This window comes from Poeciliopsis prolifica, unplaced genomic scaffold, assembly GCF_027474105.1.
Source record: "Poeciliopsis prolifica strain line A6 unplaced genomic scaffold, Auburn_PproV2 SCAFFOLD001, whole genome shotgun sequence".
Taxonomy (NCBI): domain Eukaryota; kingdom Metazoa; phylum Chordata; class Actinopteri; order Cyprinodontiformes; family Poeciliidae; genus Poeciliopsis; species Poeciliopsis prolifica.
The window spans coordinates 10,174,906-10,192,244 of NW_026562376.1; the positions used below are offsets into that span (position 1 = coordinate 10,174,906).

General features: G+C 38.1%; 2 protein-coding genes across 3 annotated transcripts in view; both read left to right on the forward strand.

The window, feature by feature from the left end:
* otogl (otogelin-like) overlaps positions 1-10,894 on the forward strand; it is a 29,488-nt gene extending 18,594 nt beyond the window's left edge. Inside the window, exons 37-58 of one of the 2 annotated variants that reach the window (XM_055041336.1) lie at positions 192-369; positions 444-586; positions 666-689; positions 1,498-1,590; positions 1,677-1,866; positions 2,146-2,363; positions 2,599-2,740; positions 3,186-3,371; positions 3,511-3,723; positions 3,817-3,921; positions 4,752-4,859; positions 4,947-5,048; positions 5,124-5,228; positions 5,366-5,406; positions 5,494-5,557; positions 5,667-5,845; positions 5,966-6,070; positions 6,152-6,271; positions 7,334-7,379; positions 8,113-8,184; positions 10,011-10,090; positions 10,224-10,894. In XM_055041336.1, coding sequence (XP_054897311.1) covers positions 192-369; positions 444-586; positions 666-689; positions 1,498-1,590; positions 1,677-1,866; positions 2,146-2,363; positions 2,599-2,740; positions 3,186-3,371; positions 3,511-3,723; positions 3,817-3,921; positions 4,752-4,859; positions 4,947-5,048; positions 5,124-5,228; positions 5,366-5,406; positions 5,494-5,557; positions 5,667-5,845; positions 5,966-6,070; positions 6,152-6,271; positions 7,334-7,379; positions 8,113-8,184; positions 10,011-10,090; positions 10,224-10,424 — 2,715 coding nt within the window. In that variant the 3' untranslated portion in view covers positions 10,425-10,894. The remainder of the gene's footprint in view (positions 1-191; positions 370-443; positions 587-665; positions 690-1,497; positions 1,591-1,676; positions 1,867-2,145; positions 2,364-2,598; positions 2,741-3,185; positions 3,372-3,510; positions 3,724-3,816; positions 3,922-4,751; positions 4,860-4,946; positions 5,049-5,123; positions 5,229-5,365; positions 5,407-5,493; positions 5,558-5,666; positions 5,846-5,965; positions 6,071-6,151; positions 6,272-7,333; positions 7,380-8,112; positions 8,185-10,010; positions 10,091-10,223) is intronic. The other variant, XM_055041344.1, reaches the window with a different exon arrangement.
* Positions 10,895-12,790: 1,896 nt separating this feature from the next.
* ptprq (protein tyrosine phosphatase receptor type Q) overlaps positions 12,791-17,339 on the forward strand; it is a 45,638-nt gene continuing 41,089 nt past the window's right edge. The window contains exons 1-7 of the mRNA XM_055036330.1: positions 12,791-12,922; positions 13,060-13,347; positions 13,455-13,672; positions 14,145-14,322; positions 14,918-15,292; positions 15,377-15,682; positions 17,019-17,312. Coding sequence (XP_054892305.1) covers positions 12,838-12,922; positions 13,060-13,347; positions 13,455-13,672; positions 14,145-14,322; positions 14,918-15,292; positions 15,377-15,682; positions 17,019-17,312 — 1,744 coding nt within the window. The 5' untranslated portion in view covers positions 12,791-12,837. The remainder of the gene's footprint in view (positions 12,923-13,059; positions 13,348-13,454; positions 13,673-14,144; positions 14,323-14,917; positions 15,293-15,376; positions 15,683-17,018; positions 17,313-17,339) is intronic.

Consider the following 17,339-nt stretch of genomic DNA (forward strand, 5'->3'; position numbering starts at 1 on the left):
TGGCATGATTTAGTCATTAAATCGTTTATTTTAGAAACACAATGAGCTTCTATGAAGTGTGAACTTGCATACATAGGAATATCCTGTGTGATGTCATGTTGACACTAAGACAGCTGCTTAAAAAATAAACCATTTAATGTTAAAAAAAAGAAAAGAAATAACCACCCCAAATATGTAAACTGTGCCCACAGCCTCCATTCTCCTACCGTATTGATGAGTGTGCCGAGCTAATTTGTTTCAACGGAGAGCTGCTCTTTCACAACTCCTCTCTCCACTGTCGCTACAATACGGCCCCACCTCAGTGCAGTCTGCTGGGCCTGCCTATCCTCATCAACACAGACCCCTGTTGCCCACTGTGGCAGTGTCCATGTAAGTTTTGTTGTAAATTTTAGAAGAAGAAGAATTGAGTCACCTTTTTCCTGAAAGCTCTCTCTCTCTGTCAGGTCGCTGCACTGTGATGTCAGATCTACGTGTGATCACATTTGATGGTAACAATGTGGCCTTGTATGACAATGGTTCTTACATTTTGGTTAACCTGCCGAGAGAGATGATTATTGGTACAGTGGAGAAATGTCCAACCAGCCAGGTAAAGTATCAAAACATCTGAGAGAAATAAATTAAATTTGAAGAAGTTGTCTCAGGTTTATCCTTTGTTTTGCTTTTAGAGCGTAAACTCCATTAGACGAACTGTAAGTGAACGACGTCATCTGCCAGCAATTACATCTGCTGCATCTGGGCAAAGGCAGCTAATTTCTCTCTGCTGAAATGGTTCCAAGTGCCATGCAGTAGTTTTCATACCCTTGTCACAATGTGTCACATTAAAACCGCAAACTAAAGTGTACTTTGATTTTATTATTATACACCAATACAAAGTATGGCATGTTTTTCATTTGAAACAAAAAGGATTCCAAAGGGTTTTGAGAAATCATTGGGTGCATTTCTATGAAGCTGCTTTTACTTCAATTGCGTCTGTATAGAACAATCTTCAGTAGTCACCTCTTTGTTAAATAGAGGTTGTTTTAGTTTAAATACAACTGTTCTGTGAAGGCTTGAAAGGGTTGCTAGGAGCTACTTACCAAACAATGTGAATGAGTGGCAGCAGACAATAAAAGCACAATACCCTGAACTCCATCCCCAAAATTAGATATAGTGGTGCCAGCATCATGCTGTGGGGTAGTCGGTTAAAACTGACCGAAATGGATTTAATTAAAAACAGGCCGATACTAAAAACAAAAATTGTTATAGCCTTCTACATATTAGATACTGTAGTGGAGGTTCACCTTTCAACATGACAATAATTCTAACATTTATCAGGGCTTCAAGGCTGTGATTTATATCAAATCACATATACGAGTTATAATTTACATCAGAAAAACAACAAAAAAACATTTCACTTTCTGAATATATCACGTAATTTGAGAAAAGATTGAATATGTGTAGAAACTTTTGCAAAGCACTGTTAATGTCATTGCCGTCTATAATTTCCATTCTCCACAGAGTCCTACTGGTGGTACATCTGGTCTTTGTTTCAAGAAGCTTAACATCACTACTTCCAACTACAGAATCATTATCAACAGACTTGATCGCAAGGTTCCCCTCTTTACTTTATCTGATGCACGAGCAACTGTTGAATTTTCCTTCAGAAATGAGTGATTTTTAATTGTATGTGATTGAAGGTGACAGTGAACTACAGACCTGCTAAGCTCCCATTCTCACGTCACTCCCTTTATGTGGAAGATACAGGCAGCATGTACCTGATCCACACACCTGGCAGCATCAGCATACAGTGGTATCATAGCACAGGGATTATGGTGCTGCAGTACAATGCTCCAAGTCATGCATTCATCCCCACTCGTGGCCTGTGTGGTGAGTCCATGCACACACACAATGCTCATCAGCTCCAACCTCATTTATCTAAGTGCTGTTTTTCAGCACCTAAAGGCTTAATGTCTGCACCGCTGGATCACATTGACTAGAGCCATTATTGAATGTGACAGTTTGAGATTCTAAAAGCCATTTAGACACATTACACAGTTCCAGACAGGCAATTATCTCACCTTTAGCTTTCTATTGCTCACTGTCTAAGCAGCAATGAAACTTGAATGCACCAACAGCAGCAAAACAGCTGTCTGTCCAATCTGCCAGGTTGCTGTGATGGGAATCCAGAAGATGACCTGAAACTCCCGAACGGCACGGTGGTCAGAGAGGTGGGAGACATGATGCTCTTTCTGCAAGCGTGGAGAGTCCATTTGACGGATGAGACCGAACACACACGCAGGGTGGGAGACAACTGCACCACAGGGGACTGTTCCACCTGTCTTTCTATGCTTACCCAGAGAGCCTTCACACCATGTCATAGCAAGGTACTATCAAGGCTCCACACAGTATTTCACACAATTCATTTTGAAGTAGGTGCTGACTTAATTTGAGGAATCAAAATGGACACAAGTCAGTTTATAAATTAGGCAGATGACAATTGATTCCAAATAATTTGCCAAACATTTTATGTAATTAAAGTGATTTATGTTGTTATTTTTTGGGGGTTTTTGAGAATAAAATGAATACATTATAAATTTGACATCTAATACAAATATGCAGGTGCCTCCAGAACAGTTTTGTGACATCATGTGGGCAGGAGACTTGCATTACAAGGATCATCAGTGTGACTTTCTGGCTGCTTATGTGGCAGTTTGTTACACACACCAAGTCTGCATCAGCTGGAGGCGGCACAATTTCTGTCGTAAGAACACACAGGCAAATAAGTCTTATACAGTAATTTTCAAAAGTGTTCCTGCCTCTTTATATTTACTGTTTAACCACAATTTTCTGTGTTCACAACAACCACAAGCATCAATGTGTTTAATTGGAATCTTGTGACAAAACCAACACAAAGTCAGACATAAGTATGAACGTCTGTTCAATCAGATTAAGCTTTGAGTATTTCGCAATGTAGAATTGCCAAATGTTTCATTTTAGATGTGCAAATCTGGCAGATGCATACACAAAATGACTTTAAGTTGTTATTGCAGCAAAATGTTGCTTAACCTACTGTTGACACAGGGGGTCTAGTAACTTACAGAATGTGGAAAAACCCACTTCATATGAATACTTTTGCAAGGTACTGTATGTGTAAATTTGTGCTCACTTATGTTTCTCTGATTGCTCACAATCCTGTCATCTTGCAGCATTAAGGTGTCCGCCTGGTAAAGAGTATCAACCCTGTGTAAGCACCTGCAACAGCCGCACTTGTCTGAACAAAGACTACTACGAAGAAACCACCTGCTCTTTCATCAGGGAGGAGTGTGTGTGTCGCAGTGGAACCATCCTGCATCGAGCCGACTCTCCCTATTGTGTCACTGAAGATCGATGTGGTGAGTGAACAGGCTTGTAAAAGCATTCTTTGTGATGAAAATGGCTCTGTCCAAGATTCTGCTGTACTTTTATGCTTTATAAACATATGCATTCCCATACAGTCGCTGTTCTCTATTTAATTAATTGTGGTTCATTCAGTCTGCACAGACAACGAAGGTAACCCTCGGGCCCCAGGAGAGGTGTGGAACGGCTCCACTCGAAGCTGTTGCCTGTACAAATGTATGGAGAACGGCTCTGTGGTGGCGGTCGAGCCAGACTGCAGTGCTGTCCCAACTCCGCTGTGTGAGAGGGAGGGAGAATATGTGCTAGATGTACTGGAGGAAGGATCCTGTTGCCCTAAGAAGATCTGTGGTGAGTTCATTATTAAAGTCAAGAGAAGTACCTTTGGTACTCAGAGGTCATTTTTCAGTGAACTCTTATATTATTGTTTTCTTTGCTTGTCAGAGTGCAACATGACCATCTGTGACAGTGAAGCTCCTCCTTGCGATAATGGAAACAGGCTGGTCATTGGTTACAGCGCACTATCCTGCTGCCCAGAATACCGATGTGGTAATATGCCAACTTTATTTCTGCCTTCTTTTGAATGATTTTGCTTCAAATAAAATTCCTTCGTCTCGGCTGATTTAGTTTTCAGATTTTCATAACGAATGTCATATCATGAAAAGCGGATGTAATTCATTTCCAGCTATGCAGAGTTCAGCTATGCAGAGTTCAATTCAAGTCAAATGCAACGGATCTAATCTGATTCAGATCAAATTACTTACAGTAACAAAATAACTTCCTTTTAACAGTAAGAACCAGAAGCAGAAGCAGATTCTGTGGGAAGTTTTCTACAATAGGGGTTGAAAGAACTGAAAGCAGACACTAAAATACAGAAACACTGTTCCATTACTTTTTTAAGCAGAGGAAGCCAAGGAACACAAAGAAACAGAAAAACACAAAGCCATGAGTGAGAAAATTGAACATTACTCAAATGAGTAATTGCAGCAATATCTGGGCTAATTGCTTTTATCCAGAAAAGATAGTACTTAAGTACCAAGCCAGGGATACTCTCTATTGGAAATAAAAAACAAAGGGCACTCAGTTAGTTCAAACCATGACTCCTTTGACCAGAAAATAGACATCATTAAACTTTGAATCACAGGATCAAGGAGAAAAATTAATTAAAATAGTTAAGTTAATGCCTGTAATAGGTTTGTTTATGGCCTCTTCCAGAAAAGTGACAACGAAACACAGAAACACCTGGGTAGACATGCTGTCTGTGGGCAGGAAAAAACACAAAGACATTTCAAAGCTGTTAGTAGCAAGACTGGCAAATAATTCATCAAATGAAACATGTATTTGCTCAACCTTCTCCATCTCTGCCTTATCTTCCTCAGAGTGTGACCCTATGGCGTGCCCTCCTGTCTTTGCTCCTGACTGTAGAGAAGATCAGTTCCTTGTCGAGGTCAGGGGTCAAAAATCCTGCTGCTACTCTTACCTTTGTGGTAAGTTGTAATTGCCCGTCAGATTTGACTTATGTCATTATCCTTCTATAAATTAGTCGTGTAATTGTCCATTTTCTGTCCGAGTAGTATGTGAGTCATGCATTGAACCCATTCCAAGTTGCTCTCACGGAGAAATTCTGGCTGTCGATCCAAATTCCACCAACAGCTGCTGTCCTCAGTACCACTGTGGTAAGCATTTTGGCTTGTGTATCCGTGTGTATTTGTGTCTGTGTTTTTAATACGTTTACCCACGTTTTTTCGCAGCGTGTGATGTTAATCAATGCCCTAAATCATCTCTGAGCTGTGCACCTGGTCTCTCTTTGGTTGAAACTGCTGCACCCGATGACTGCTGTCCCCAGCATCACTGTGGTAAATGGATGGCAACATATGCACTTTATTTGTTACTTGGCTGATATGCGCAGTTGTCTGAAGAGTTGCTATGCTTGTCACGTATTTATAAAGTTTCACACGACTGCTCTCTTTAACTTTGTTTCCCTTATGCACAGAATGTCAATGTGAAGACCTCGCTCTCCCCATATGTCAGCTGGTAAGTAAGCAAAGCGCTGTATCAGAGGTCGCTTTTCGCCAGAAAGCAAGCAAATTCAGTTAAGTAAGCACTTTGTTCTTTACTCAGGGGGAGGTGCAGGTTGAAGTTCCTGACAGCAGCACCAACTGTGGCTGTCCTCAGTATGCATGTCGTAAGCATAACCTCTGCTCAAAGGGTCAAAAGATTCAAGTTACAAAAAACAGACTTTTATCATTTTCATTATGCTCATATATGACATGTTTATTTGTATTAATTTGTAGAGAAAGCTGAGGTGTGTCTTTTCCAAGGAGTCACAGTTCTGGGTCCAGGTCAGTCCCTGGTCCAGTATTTTGAAGGAGAGCTGTGCTACACTGTCCAGTGTCTTCCTTACAAAGACCCACAGACTGGCTTTTATGCAATGGAAATCACCTCTGTTAACTGTTCCCAAAAGTGTGGATCGGTATGCATGGTGCTTCACAACATATGATGGATCATATCAATGCTAACCGCAATTCTGTGGTTTTTCTTCTCAGCTAGGGTAAAACTCCTGTTTATTTTTTGATTCACTTCCTGGTCTTAGCACCAGGCATATGTCCCTTCTACAGACCCTCAAGTGTGCTGTGGCTCCTGTAAAAACATCTCTTGTACTTTCACCAACGAAAATGGGACAGCAGAATTTTTCACTGTAAGAACAAGCAAAGCTGCATGTGCCAACCACTCTTTCATTGCAGGGTCTTTTGAAATGTGCTATTGTGTTTGTGTGCAGGCAGGGAGTTCCTGGGTGGAAAACTGTACGCGTTATGATTGCGTGGAGACAGCAGTCGGAGCGGTGATACTTGCATCCGGTGTTATCTGCCCTCCTTTTAATGACTCAGAATGTATTCAGGTCAGAGCCTCTAAAATCTCATATATGTTGTTGGATGTTTCTTTAAAGGCGTGTCATTGTTTTGTATGAGATTCAGAAACAGTCTATTTTATTTTCTACCCTGATAAAGATGTTTCAAATCTTTAAACAAACTTGTTCATTGCAGTGGAATAATCTCATTCAGAAAAAAAAAAATATTCAGTTGGGAAATTATTACATTTAGCAAAATCACAGATGCTCTAATTATTGGTACCCCCTAATCGTCCTTCTGATTAGTAATCCATGACTTTCTACCTCCCTGTGGTATAATTATGTTTTGACAAAAATGCCTTTAGACCCTCTTCAAAATTAACGAGATAAGCAATCACTTGTGTTTCAAACTTCAAAAGTTGAAACACTATATATATATATAGATAGATATATATCTAGATCTATATAGATCTATATATATATATATATATATATATATATATATATATATATATATATATATATAGATCTATATATATATATATATATATATATATATATATATATATATATATATATATATATATAGATCTATATATATATATATATATATATATATATATATATATATATATATATATATATATATATATATATATATATATATATATAATTTCAACCTCTGATATATATATATAAAATTTCAACCTCTGCTTTGACGATCAAATATGTGGTCAGCACAGAATTGGTTCAAAAGCACAAAGCCCTTCTTATATAGCCATATTAGTTTCCAAGTTCTAAATCCAATGAAACCCTAGTGAGATGCGTGTGTACGAATGATCTAGAGATTATGGAAACAGAACTAACCAAAGATCCTTCTTCTTTATCCCCCAACCTCAGACAATGTTACAGGTGAATACTGATTCACGTACTGTTGGTAAAAGTGACAAGGTTTCAGAAGTAGATTATTCTATGTAAAAGAAAAAAAGATTAGTATATTTGAGATCTTTTATACATCTTCACCAAAGGTACTAATTAAACTGTATGTTACTCTAGCTTCCTTTGAATAAACTCTAAGATTTTTTTTTTTTTTATCCTCTTTTCTTCTTGCAGAGTGGGGGTGTAGTTCAGAGCTATGTTGACGGCTGCTGCAAGACATGTGAGTCTCCAGATTTATTTGGGGCTGCTGGTAATGCTTTGTGCAGCTGATTAGAGGGGTGAGTGCTTTGTTGCCTGGCAGTGGAAGGGGTTATTGGCTGAATGGTTGATGGTTTGGCGTTCGTAGAGGGTGGAGATGACGGCTGGCAGCCTACATTTCAAAGGCCCCTGGGCTTCCTCAGGTGACCTCAGAAACTTCTGCTCATATTTAAAGCGATAACACGGCTCAGGAAAAAAAAAATGGGTGAAAATGTAAGAATAATGCTGATAAATTTGGCTGAAAATAAACTCTGCCTTGTAAAATGTTTTCTGAACAAGAATATTTTCTGTCTTTGTGGATTTAGTCTTAAATAAAAGTGGTGTCAGTTTTTTCTTTTTTGTTCAGCATTGCACTTTCAGCTGCTTGCCTTCCTTTGCAGTGTCCTTTTAGTTTTGTGTTTTGGGCTGCTCGACGGTGAGTGTTTTTTCCAGTGAGGATGTGCGATGGTGAGGGTTAGGGTTCACCCTGCGGAGCTTTGTAGTTCATTAAGTGTTACTGTGCGACTGTGTTACTTGGCTGGCTGCCTCGAGTTACCTCCCTGAAAAGGAAAACATTTTTGTGCATGCGGTGACTGATTTGATCCACAGTGTGTGTGTGTGTTACATGCAATTGCCTTTTTTTTTGAATAAGTCATAACTTGTGTTCTCCTGACGCCATTTGAACCGGACGACTGCGGCCCTGACGATGTTCCCAGGTTCTGGACTGGGTGTTTTACCGTTTACCGTTAACCCTATAACACCCACTGGTAGTACTAACTGTGATACAGGTACCACCACTTTGCACTATTCCACTTAGTTACTTTTTGACTTATCTCTGACATTTATTTAAATTTTTGTTTTGTAAATTTGTGTGTTTAGTTTAATTTATCTTCTTTTTAGAAATGCGATAAAAAGAAATTGTCATTAAGTTAAATTGCTAACATTTTTTAGAAGTAATAAAAAGTTCTAGTTTTGCATAAAGAATACCAGAATTTAGCTATGTATGACTTTTTTTAGAAGATTAGTCAAACACCATTCAGTGGTTATTTGTGAAAAGTATATTGCCTCCCCACCAGCCAAGTGACAGTCAAAACGAACACCTACTGCTGGGCAACAAAAAGCCCTTCTCTGTAGGAAGGAGCCAGGATGTGGGTGCAAAAAGTTGCAAGAAATGTCAATCTCTTGGAATAATGTATTTATTTATTTATCGATCAATTTATTAGAACAATTATGTGTTTGTAGGCATGGGCTGTAGTTGTAGGCAAACTGCGGTACTTACAAAAGTATTGCAGTGTTGGAGAAGGGACTCTCTGGAGTGACAGGCACTAAGCTGTGACTCCAGAGAAGTTTGAGCCTAATTATTTTCATGTAAACCAACAATTATTCCAATGAATGTCAAAATTATGTAGCAGATTATTAAATAGTAATTGATCCTCTGCCTTTCATTACTTGTTAATTTAAATTTAAAACATACAGTTGAAAAGAGTACACAATAAAAATACATTAAATTTAATTGTCATGTCTCCTAATGGTTACAGCACCAGTTCTAGCTTTAGCTCTAAGAGGCACTACAAATCGATTTTGTACAGATGCACATACTTACGGCATATTTATGACTGCAACCAAATTATTCTCACCAGTGAGTCACATTAAGCCCCTTAGGTTGAGTCACAGAAAGTCACATGCTCAGGACAAACAGTGCGAGGATTGTTCTGTCCCATGAGCTGCACATCACTAAATGCACCTTCTGTGGATGAAAACATCTGGTAAATGACTTCACAATTTTATCATTTACTTTTATTTTTCAGTAAAGTGGAGAATAGTCATTCTCTGTCCTCTCTTGATAAACATTTTCCCTTAAAGGACATTGTTTAGGACCATGTGATAAATATCATCACTGTTCTGAGTGAATTCATTAAATGGAATTACATGACAAAAAATATCTTCAAATTAAAATGTAGCTTCAAATCTTAGGCCTATCACCAAAAAACACACCTGAATGTTTCACATAGTAATCAAGATTAAAAGTTTGCAAGAGTCAGTCCAGTGTTCTTGTTGTGGACCATACATGTAACAAAGGCACACCGCTTAATGTGTCCTGACAGCAGTATTGACACTCATCTGTCTACCTCTGTTTAAATCCTGGCCATATTTTAACTGGTGGAATTATGTTGTAAAGCAAAAAAAACAAAACAAAAAAAAACACAGAGCATTAAAGAGAAGCGCAAAGTGTCGTTCGTTAAGGACAATTTATGTATTACTTTGGTTATCACACCATCCTTGTCTGTTTTTCATGACCATAAATAACTGAATTTGTCTCAGCAAACATGGGAGAGTTACACTTATCCTTTACTCCAATAGCTTGAAAAAGCTTTGCTCCCTTCACGACTGTATTTGACCTCTTATAAAATAAATTTAAATCATAGGAGGAATACACCGGAGACAATTTAACTAATTTATTTTAAATCTAACTTTTGAAATCCTAGGTATTACAATGACACTGGTACCAGTTCATGCCTACACTTCTATGGTAGTTATTTGATCCAGATTTTTATATGATTGGTTTTGACCACTTTCTGATGTATGAATATGAACTCCCTATCAAAATACCCAGGTAAAGAGGATGGAAAGACATGTAAGCGTGTGGCCATTCGGACGACCATTAGAAAGGACGACTGCAGGAGCAACGCACCAGTAAGATGCACTAAATGAAACACGCAAATATAGAATGAGACGTAGTGATTGGTGAAAAATATTTTTACATAAAAGCCATGTGTTCCCAACTTTGCACTTGTGTCCTCATCAGGTTCTGCTCCTTTCCTTCTAGGTTACAGTGTATTCATGTGATGGAAAATGTCCATCTGCCACCATATTCAACTTTAACATCAACAGTCACGCAAGGTTCTGTAAGTGCTGCCGTGAGAGTGGACTTCAAACACGGACCATCTCATTGTACTGTTCTCGGAACGCCAGCATGGTGGACTACAACTTCCAGGAACCTCTTGACTGTTCCTGCCAATGGAACTAGAAATACGATTAAGTGTTTGACCAATACAAAAGAATTTTTTATGGGGTGCATTTGAATTAATATTGTAAAACTGGCCAACCATGAAAAAAACAGCCATTTTTCTTTTATTTTCTTTTGTTTTTTTATGATAGCTGACTGGACAAAACTGATCTTGAGTAGCAGTTTTGATAGAAAATACTGATGTGAGACTTCCAGTAGTTTTGTCTGCACTTTAGCTGTCTATTTTATTAAAACCCACTATGTGAGTCCCTGTCAGTTTTACTTGGGCTTCCAGATTAGTTGTACATTTTTTCTGCATATCAACAGCTAATAGGTTAAAACAGCAGTTCCTACATTGACAAGCTGTTTATTCAGATTATAAAGTGCATTTGCTTTGCATTATCTGATAAATATAACTTTGTGGTGTGGTTCTATAGAAAATTTAAGCTGTTGTTTTTTTTTGTTTGTTTTTTGTGAAGTAACTCTGTGTAATAAAGGACTTGATAGTGCTTATGTCTCAGTTAATGAGCCCAGATGACACTTTTTACTTCATGCATCTGCTTTATTATACACACACGCACACTCACGCACACACACCCCCACACACCCACACACACACACACACACAGATATATATATATATATATATATATATATATATATATATATATATATATATATATATATATATATATATATATATGTTCCAACTTAGCAGCAGCAGAAAACATGTGTTTTATAATTTAACTTCTGAGAGGTCATTATTAAGTGAAAGTTGCTTTTTAATAGCAGAACATCACAGTTAATATTTCTTTTTTTATCTGTCAATTATTTCTTTCTCTTTTTTATCATTACTGTCATTCAGTATGGGTCACCAGTTCTAAGCCAAATTATTCACATTTCAGATAGGATGACAGGATGACATAAATTCAGCAAATTTCAACTTTAGAGGCTGAATAATATTGTAAAAACAATACCTGGACTAAATACAGCATTTTCCAGCGAGGACATTCCAATCCCAACGCAGCTCAGCACCCTGTGTCCTCCTGGTTGTCATGGTGAATTGTTTTTAATCTCAACAAGGAGGCAGGGTGAATTGGCTAAGACTAACAAATTCTCAAACTCCCACTTTCTTGTATGCATCCTCCACCTCCTCTTTTTTCTCCTCCTCCAGCTAATGAGAAACGTTTTGCTTCTTGTGTAAAACTTTTACTCCTTGTACATGCTAAATTTAAAATTTAGATGCTGCATATAGATAAGTTAGAACAAAGTGATAGCTTCCAAACAGTTTCAGAAAATAAATCATTCCACCGAGGAGACACAGGAGATGCTTACATACAACAACTTTGGGTTTTCATATAAAGGCCATCAATGGCTGAAAACACCATTCTTGGATTGGATGGATGAAGGCACTCTGCTCTAGGTGATTGATAATGAAAGGAGACTCTTTTGTGGGATGTATGACATTTTAAAACCAATTCCCAATGACTCAAACAAAGCATTTTTTGCTGCTTTGCAGTTTATGGCAGGTAAGATTATTACGTTTATAGATGTTTGTGCTTCTTTGCCTCAAAATTTTCTAATGTCAAAGAATTAGTTTGCACTTTTTCCAAGTTGTTTTTCACAAGTTGTGAACCACATGTTTTGTGTGTAATTTTTGTGTGCAATTTCTGTGGACATATTTGATTACAAAGCAGTAAATAATCAGCTAAAATTGTTCTGAAAGAGCTAAATTAATACTAATTCTGAAAAGGACCCAACATACCTAACACAGACATAGCAGATTGCTTGCTTAACACTGAAAAATGTGCTGCAATCTGTGAACTCTACAACAAAATAGGATTATAAAATGAAAAGTGAAGACTGGGGGGAATCAATCTGGGGCTCAAATCCTAACCTTGCTGTTTCCTTCTCTGCTCATTATCTGTGTGATTTTTGTCAATAGAGGCTGCTAGTGCTATAAAATCTTAAAGAAAAACCTATTTTTTCCTTCTACTCCACAATTACATACTACCTTGTGTGAGTCTATCAAATCAAATGTTGAAATAACAAAGTTGTTGTAATGTAGTGGAAATGTGACAAACTGCTCAAGACCTTTGCACGGCTTTGTACCAATATTTACTTTGTGAAAATTGCAGGTAGTTTTGTTGACTTGTGACCAACGTTCACATCCTGTTGAGATTGAAGTGGCATTTGAATCGTTCCCCTCTGACTCAGAGGTAGACAGCTACACAGCCACCTGCAGCCCTGCAGATAGCCCATTGGTAAGAACAGCTATTTAAAATATGGAATCCAGCATCTCTGTTTGTCACATTTACACGTTTTACGATGTGGTATTTTAATTTCTTAATCTCTGTCTCAGTATTTTTGGCAGATCTTCTCTAAGCACATTGATCGCTCAGCATGCTCTCCTGACTGCAGGATACGATTGCATATGAGTGAAGATCATAGGAGGTATAGTATCGTGCTGAGCGCAAAAAGGAATGATTCAGTGCTGGAGACAAAGAACTTTCACTTCAGTGAGTGTCTCTAAACTATAGATTTAAATAAATGTTTGCCTCACATTTAATTGGTTTCTACACAGACAGTCGTTTTCCTGTTAAATAAGTTTAGTTTATTTGTAAAGATGAGGTTAATCATATTGTTGTCTCCCCAGTTCCGGTATCCCTTTCCTCCTTTTGTGCAACAAGCACCACCTCGACTGCCCAGCTGAAATGGGAACCACTTCACAGACAGCAGAGCATTTCCACCTTGACTCTACACAACATGCACACACAGTCTGTCACTCGAATCAATAGCATAAGCTCTTCAGCGATCCAGTCCAAGTTAACAATAAAAAATCTCCAGCCTGGCACACATTACATGGTTGAAGTCATGGTGGCCATTTTCCTCCCTCAACCTGGCATCACATTAATGCAGAAACTCAGGATTTTTATGGAAACAGGTACTGTACTCTCCAAGAAACACAAGACAGCAGCTTTATCTTCAGACAGAAAGCTGACTGTTAGGAGGCTTTCCACTGTACTCCAATCTGATAATGTCTGGCTGCAGATCAGTGTCCAGACGGCTGGTTGGCCAATGGGAGGAGTTGCTACACCGTGAGGAGATCGGGTTTGAGTTGGAGTGATGCGATGAGCAGCTGCAGACAGCTGGTGGGGGAAAGCCACCTGGCTGACCTGAAGACCATGGAAGATCTGCTGTTTGTATCTTCTTACCTTCAGAGCGACAACAACCTGCTGCTGCTGTGGACAGGTCTTAATGACCAACAGGTAACCAGTTTTACGTAAACATGGTTCTGGAATGTGGATAGTAAAAACATAGGTTTGTTAAGAAACCTACAGCTTTCTTCACATGGAGATTGAGTGTCTTACAGTCCCTCTCTATAAAATCATCTAAGTCACAGCAGTTGTAGATTTGCATGTCTTGCTATATGTTCTTAACTGGACTTAGGTTCTCAAAGATTATTTCTAGTCAGTTTAAGCACAAAACAAGCACTTATTTTCTTTCAAAATATCAGCTATATAAAATTTAATTACTAGACATTTAAAAATTTGATGCTGCCATTTTGAAAGCATCAAAAGTAGTCACTGAAGTTTTAGTCAGCAGGTAAAATTAGTTTACTTTACAAACTGTAAACGCTTCATGCCATCAGTTCCTCCTTAAAGAGGAGGTTTGTTTTTGATGCATTAATTAGTGGTTAGGTCTATTCAGCACATAATGTCTACCCTCATCTCCCAACAGGAGGAAGGCCTCCCACTCTGGTCTGATGGTTCGCCATATAATCAAACAAACACAATGACTCTACTGCCAGCCAATCAGACGGACTGTTTTGCTTTTCAGAGGAATGCTACAGGAACAGGATACTTCCTGACTCCTTTCTTCTGTGACATCACTTTGCCATTCATCTGCCAATACCAGAGTAAATTGCTTACACAGTACATCTCTAGTAACCAGATCCTGCTGATTCTATTGAATGTCACTTAACGATCTGTATCATCATTTTTGCAATTTTCCTCTTCAGATTTGTTCATGCTTGTTGCTCGTGATACTTACATTTATTTCCATGTCAGGAATTGAACAAATTTGGGGGAAAAAAGCAATGATGCCTATGTCTGGAACCTGAAACATAGGCATCATTACATGATAGTCTCCATCCAAGACAAAAGGAGAGACAACAAAGTCTTCAGCTCCAAGTTGATTTTAGTCTAAACAAAACATTCAAATAATTATTGTGCTCCAAATCTTACCAGCACACTAACACACTAACTCTCATGTGGTTGAAATGTTTTGCTTCAAAAAGTTTGTTTTGAAATGACCTATGACTCTTCTTTGATTTATTTGGATTATGTTGTAGTTTTTTGTAGTTTTTCTACCTCTAAAATATGATGTGTATGTACTTTGTGTCACTTAGAGTTAATAAGAACTAAGAACAACACTTAGCTGTAAAAGGATTAACTCTTATGTGCCTTAAATGCCACTTTAGTGTTTCATGTACCTATTTTTCCATCTAACAGCTCCTTTTACTCCTGCATCATTTTCATTCGACCTGGCTCAGGTGACAGACCAGCATGTAGAGTTTCGATGGAGTGACTTTTCACCCCTGCTCTCTACTCAGCCTTCATCTTTTGAGATATTCCTCCAGTATAGAGAAAGTGAAAATGCCCTTTTGGGTCATGGTGAAGAAGATGGATGCAAGGAGTCAGAGGGGAAAAACAGGAAGAAAACCCAATTGAGTTTCAGAAAAACAGTAAAAGTTAAGATTCTTCACTCCTCCAGAGGGGTAACTGTGACAGGTTTGACCCCGGGGAGCATTTACTTTTTCACCCTTCAAGTCTCTCACCATGCTGGCCCCAGCTGGATTTTGGGACAAATACAGACCGCATACATGAGTGAGTCAGCTGACAACTTATCACAACATACGTAACAAACTCATTATGCAAACATCTCATAAAGTGGAATATTTATGCCTGCAGGGCCGCTTCATCCTCAAAATATTTCTGTTGGATCAATAACAGCTGGTCAGATTACTTTACACTGGATGCTGCCGAGCACTCAGTGCACAGCTGGGTGGGCATTTGCTGTACACTGTGAAGATGTGTCCTTGAGACAGGAGAGAGGAGTTAGCAACATCTCCAGGGTCTATGGGACCAACAGGAAGTGGTTCTACACAGCTATGATTGGAGGACTTGATGCCTACACAAGATACAGAATTCAAGTCTTCACAATTGCACAGTTTGGAATATGGAGCTGTGGTCAGGCACCTCTAACTGTGCGCACTGGTAAGCATGTTTGAAACAAAGGCAGTAACTGTTACAATTTTTAAAGATTCAATGACATCTAAGAGTCTTTTGTGGAAAAAAAATTGTTTAAAAAAAAATTGTGACAGCTTTAATATTGCTCAAAAGCACTTCAAAATACTATGATTGTGATTCTTGGAAGCAAAATGTCAAGAACTGAGGGATGACTCAAGAGTTTTGCACAGAATTTTATTGTAACATAATGGATATCTATCCAGAATTAAATTTCTTTACTTTTGAATTGTAATTATTGCTTTGAGTAATGTCCATGTTAAAGAGGGTCTTTACAATTTCCAATCTCAAGGTTTGTAAACCTTTGACCTGCAGACTTTAGCCAATCTAGAACAACTATATTGTAGAAAGACATAAAAAACACTATGTATAATATTTTTAGTCAAGCCACAGTGATGTGTTGACCACCAATCACTAGAATCAGGGGAAATGTGTTGTTTGTTAGAGGATGTCATTAAAACATTTTATTTTTACTGTTATTTTATAATAAGAATATTTGATATATTCAACTGCTATTACTATTTTAGTAATTAGCATCACAAGCATAACTACAAAACAGTGCCTATAAAACGTATTTTGATCATAAAATTTAAAAAATATCCTCTTCAATTTCAAGCTGAAAAGTAAGTTCTACAAAATTAACTTAATCTTTAAACAATTAACTCAAAATTAAATATTGCATAAATGTTCATATTAAATGGTATTTAGTGGATGCACTGTCCTGTGACAGCACAGGGTGGTTGTGGATAGGCCTCAGTCAGACTTGTGTATTTAAATTGTGCAATGTTAGTCCATTCTTCCTTGGCTCTGTCAGGTTGCATGGGATCTGCTGTGAACGGACCTTTTCAAGTCCTGTCACAAGTTCTCCATCAAATCGAAGTCAGGGCATTGACTCGGCCACTCCAGAATATCCACCTTGTTGTCTTCAAACCCTTTCTGTGTAGCTTTAGCGACACGCTTCAGATCATTGTCTTGCTGGAAAATTGCCTGTCAGGATCTTCCTACATTTTGATCATGATTGATTTGTGAAAGAAACATGAGGATAAAACATGCAAGAGGGCAAGTACTTTTTATAGGCACTGCATCATTAATTTTTTATTTTAAAAGTTCTTTTTTCTTAGCAAAATCTTACACTGATTTTTTTTTTTTTTTTTTTTTTTTACTAAATAACTGCAGTCCAGATGGAAAAAAAAAATCAAGTAAACATTTTCAAACAGAGTTTACTTTTAGATATTTACATTTTCTTATGGTTAAATTTACTGTTGGGGGAAAATAAATAGAATAATGCTTTATTTGTATCCCTTAGCAATAAAGCCTCCTGCTGATCTGGTGATGTTTAGCAAGAATGACAGCCTGTCAGCTTGCTGGATGGTTCCACCTAGCAGTCCTCCAGATGCATATTACGTGACAACCCAATCGTTTAATAGTCCTGCTTCTTCTTCGCTATGGATAAACGACTCCAGCGCTGATGGACTCAGAAAAGATGAATCCATTTGTGTTAATTTGGGCACATTTACTCCTAGTCACACATATGAAGTAGCAGTCGTTGCCATGAGGGGAAATGACAGAAGCGAGAGGTCCATTACTGTCTACACCACAGGTGAGAGAAATAAAAATACAACCCGTG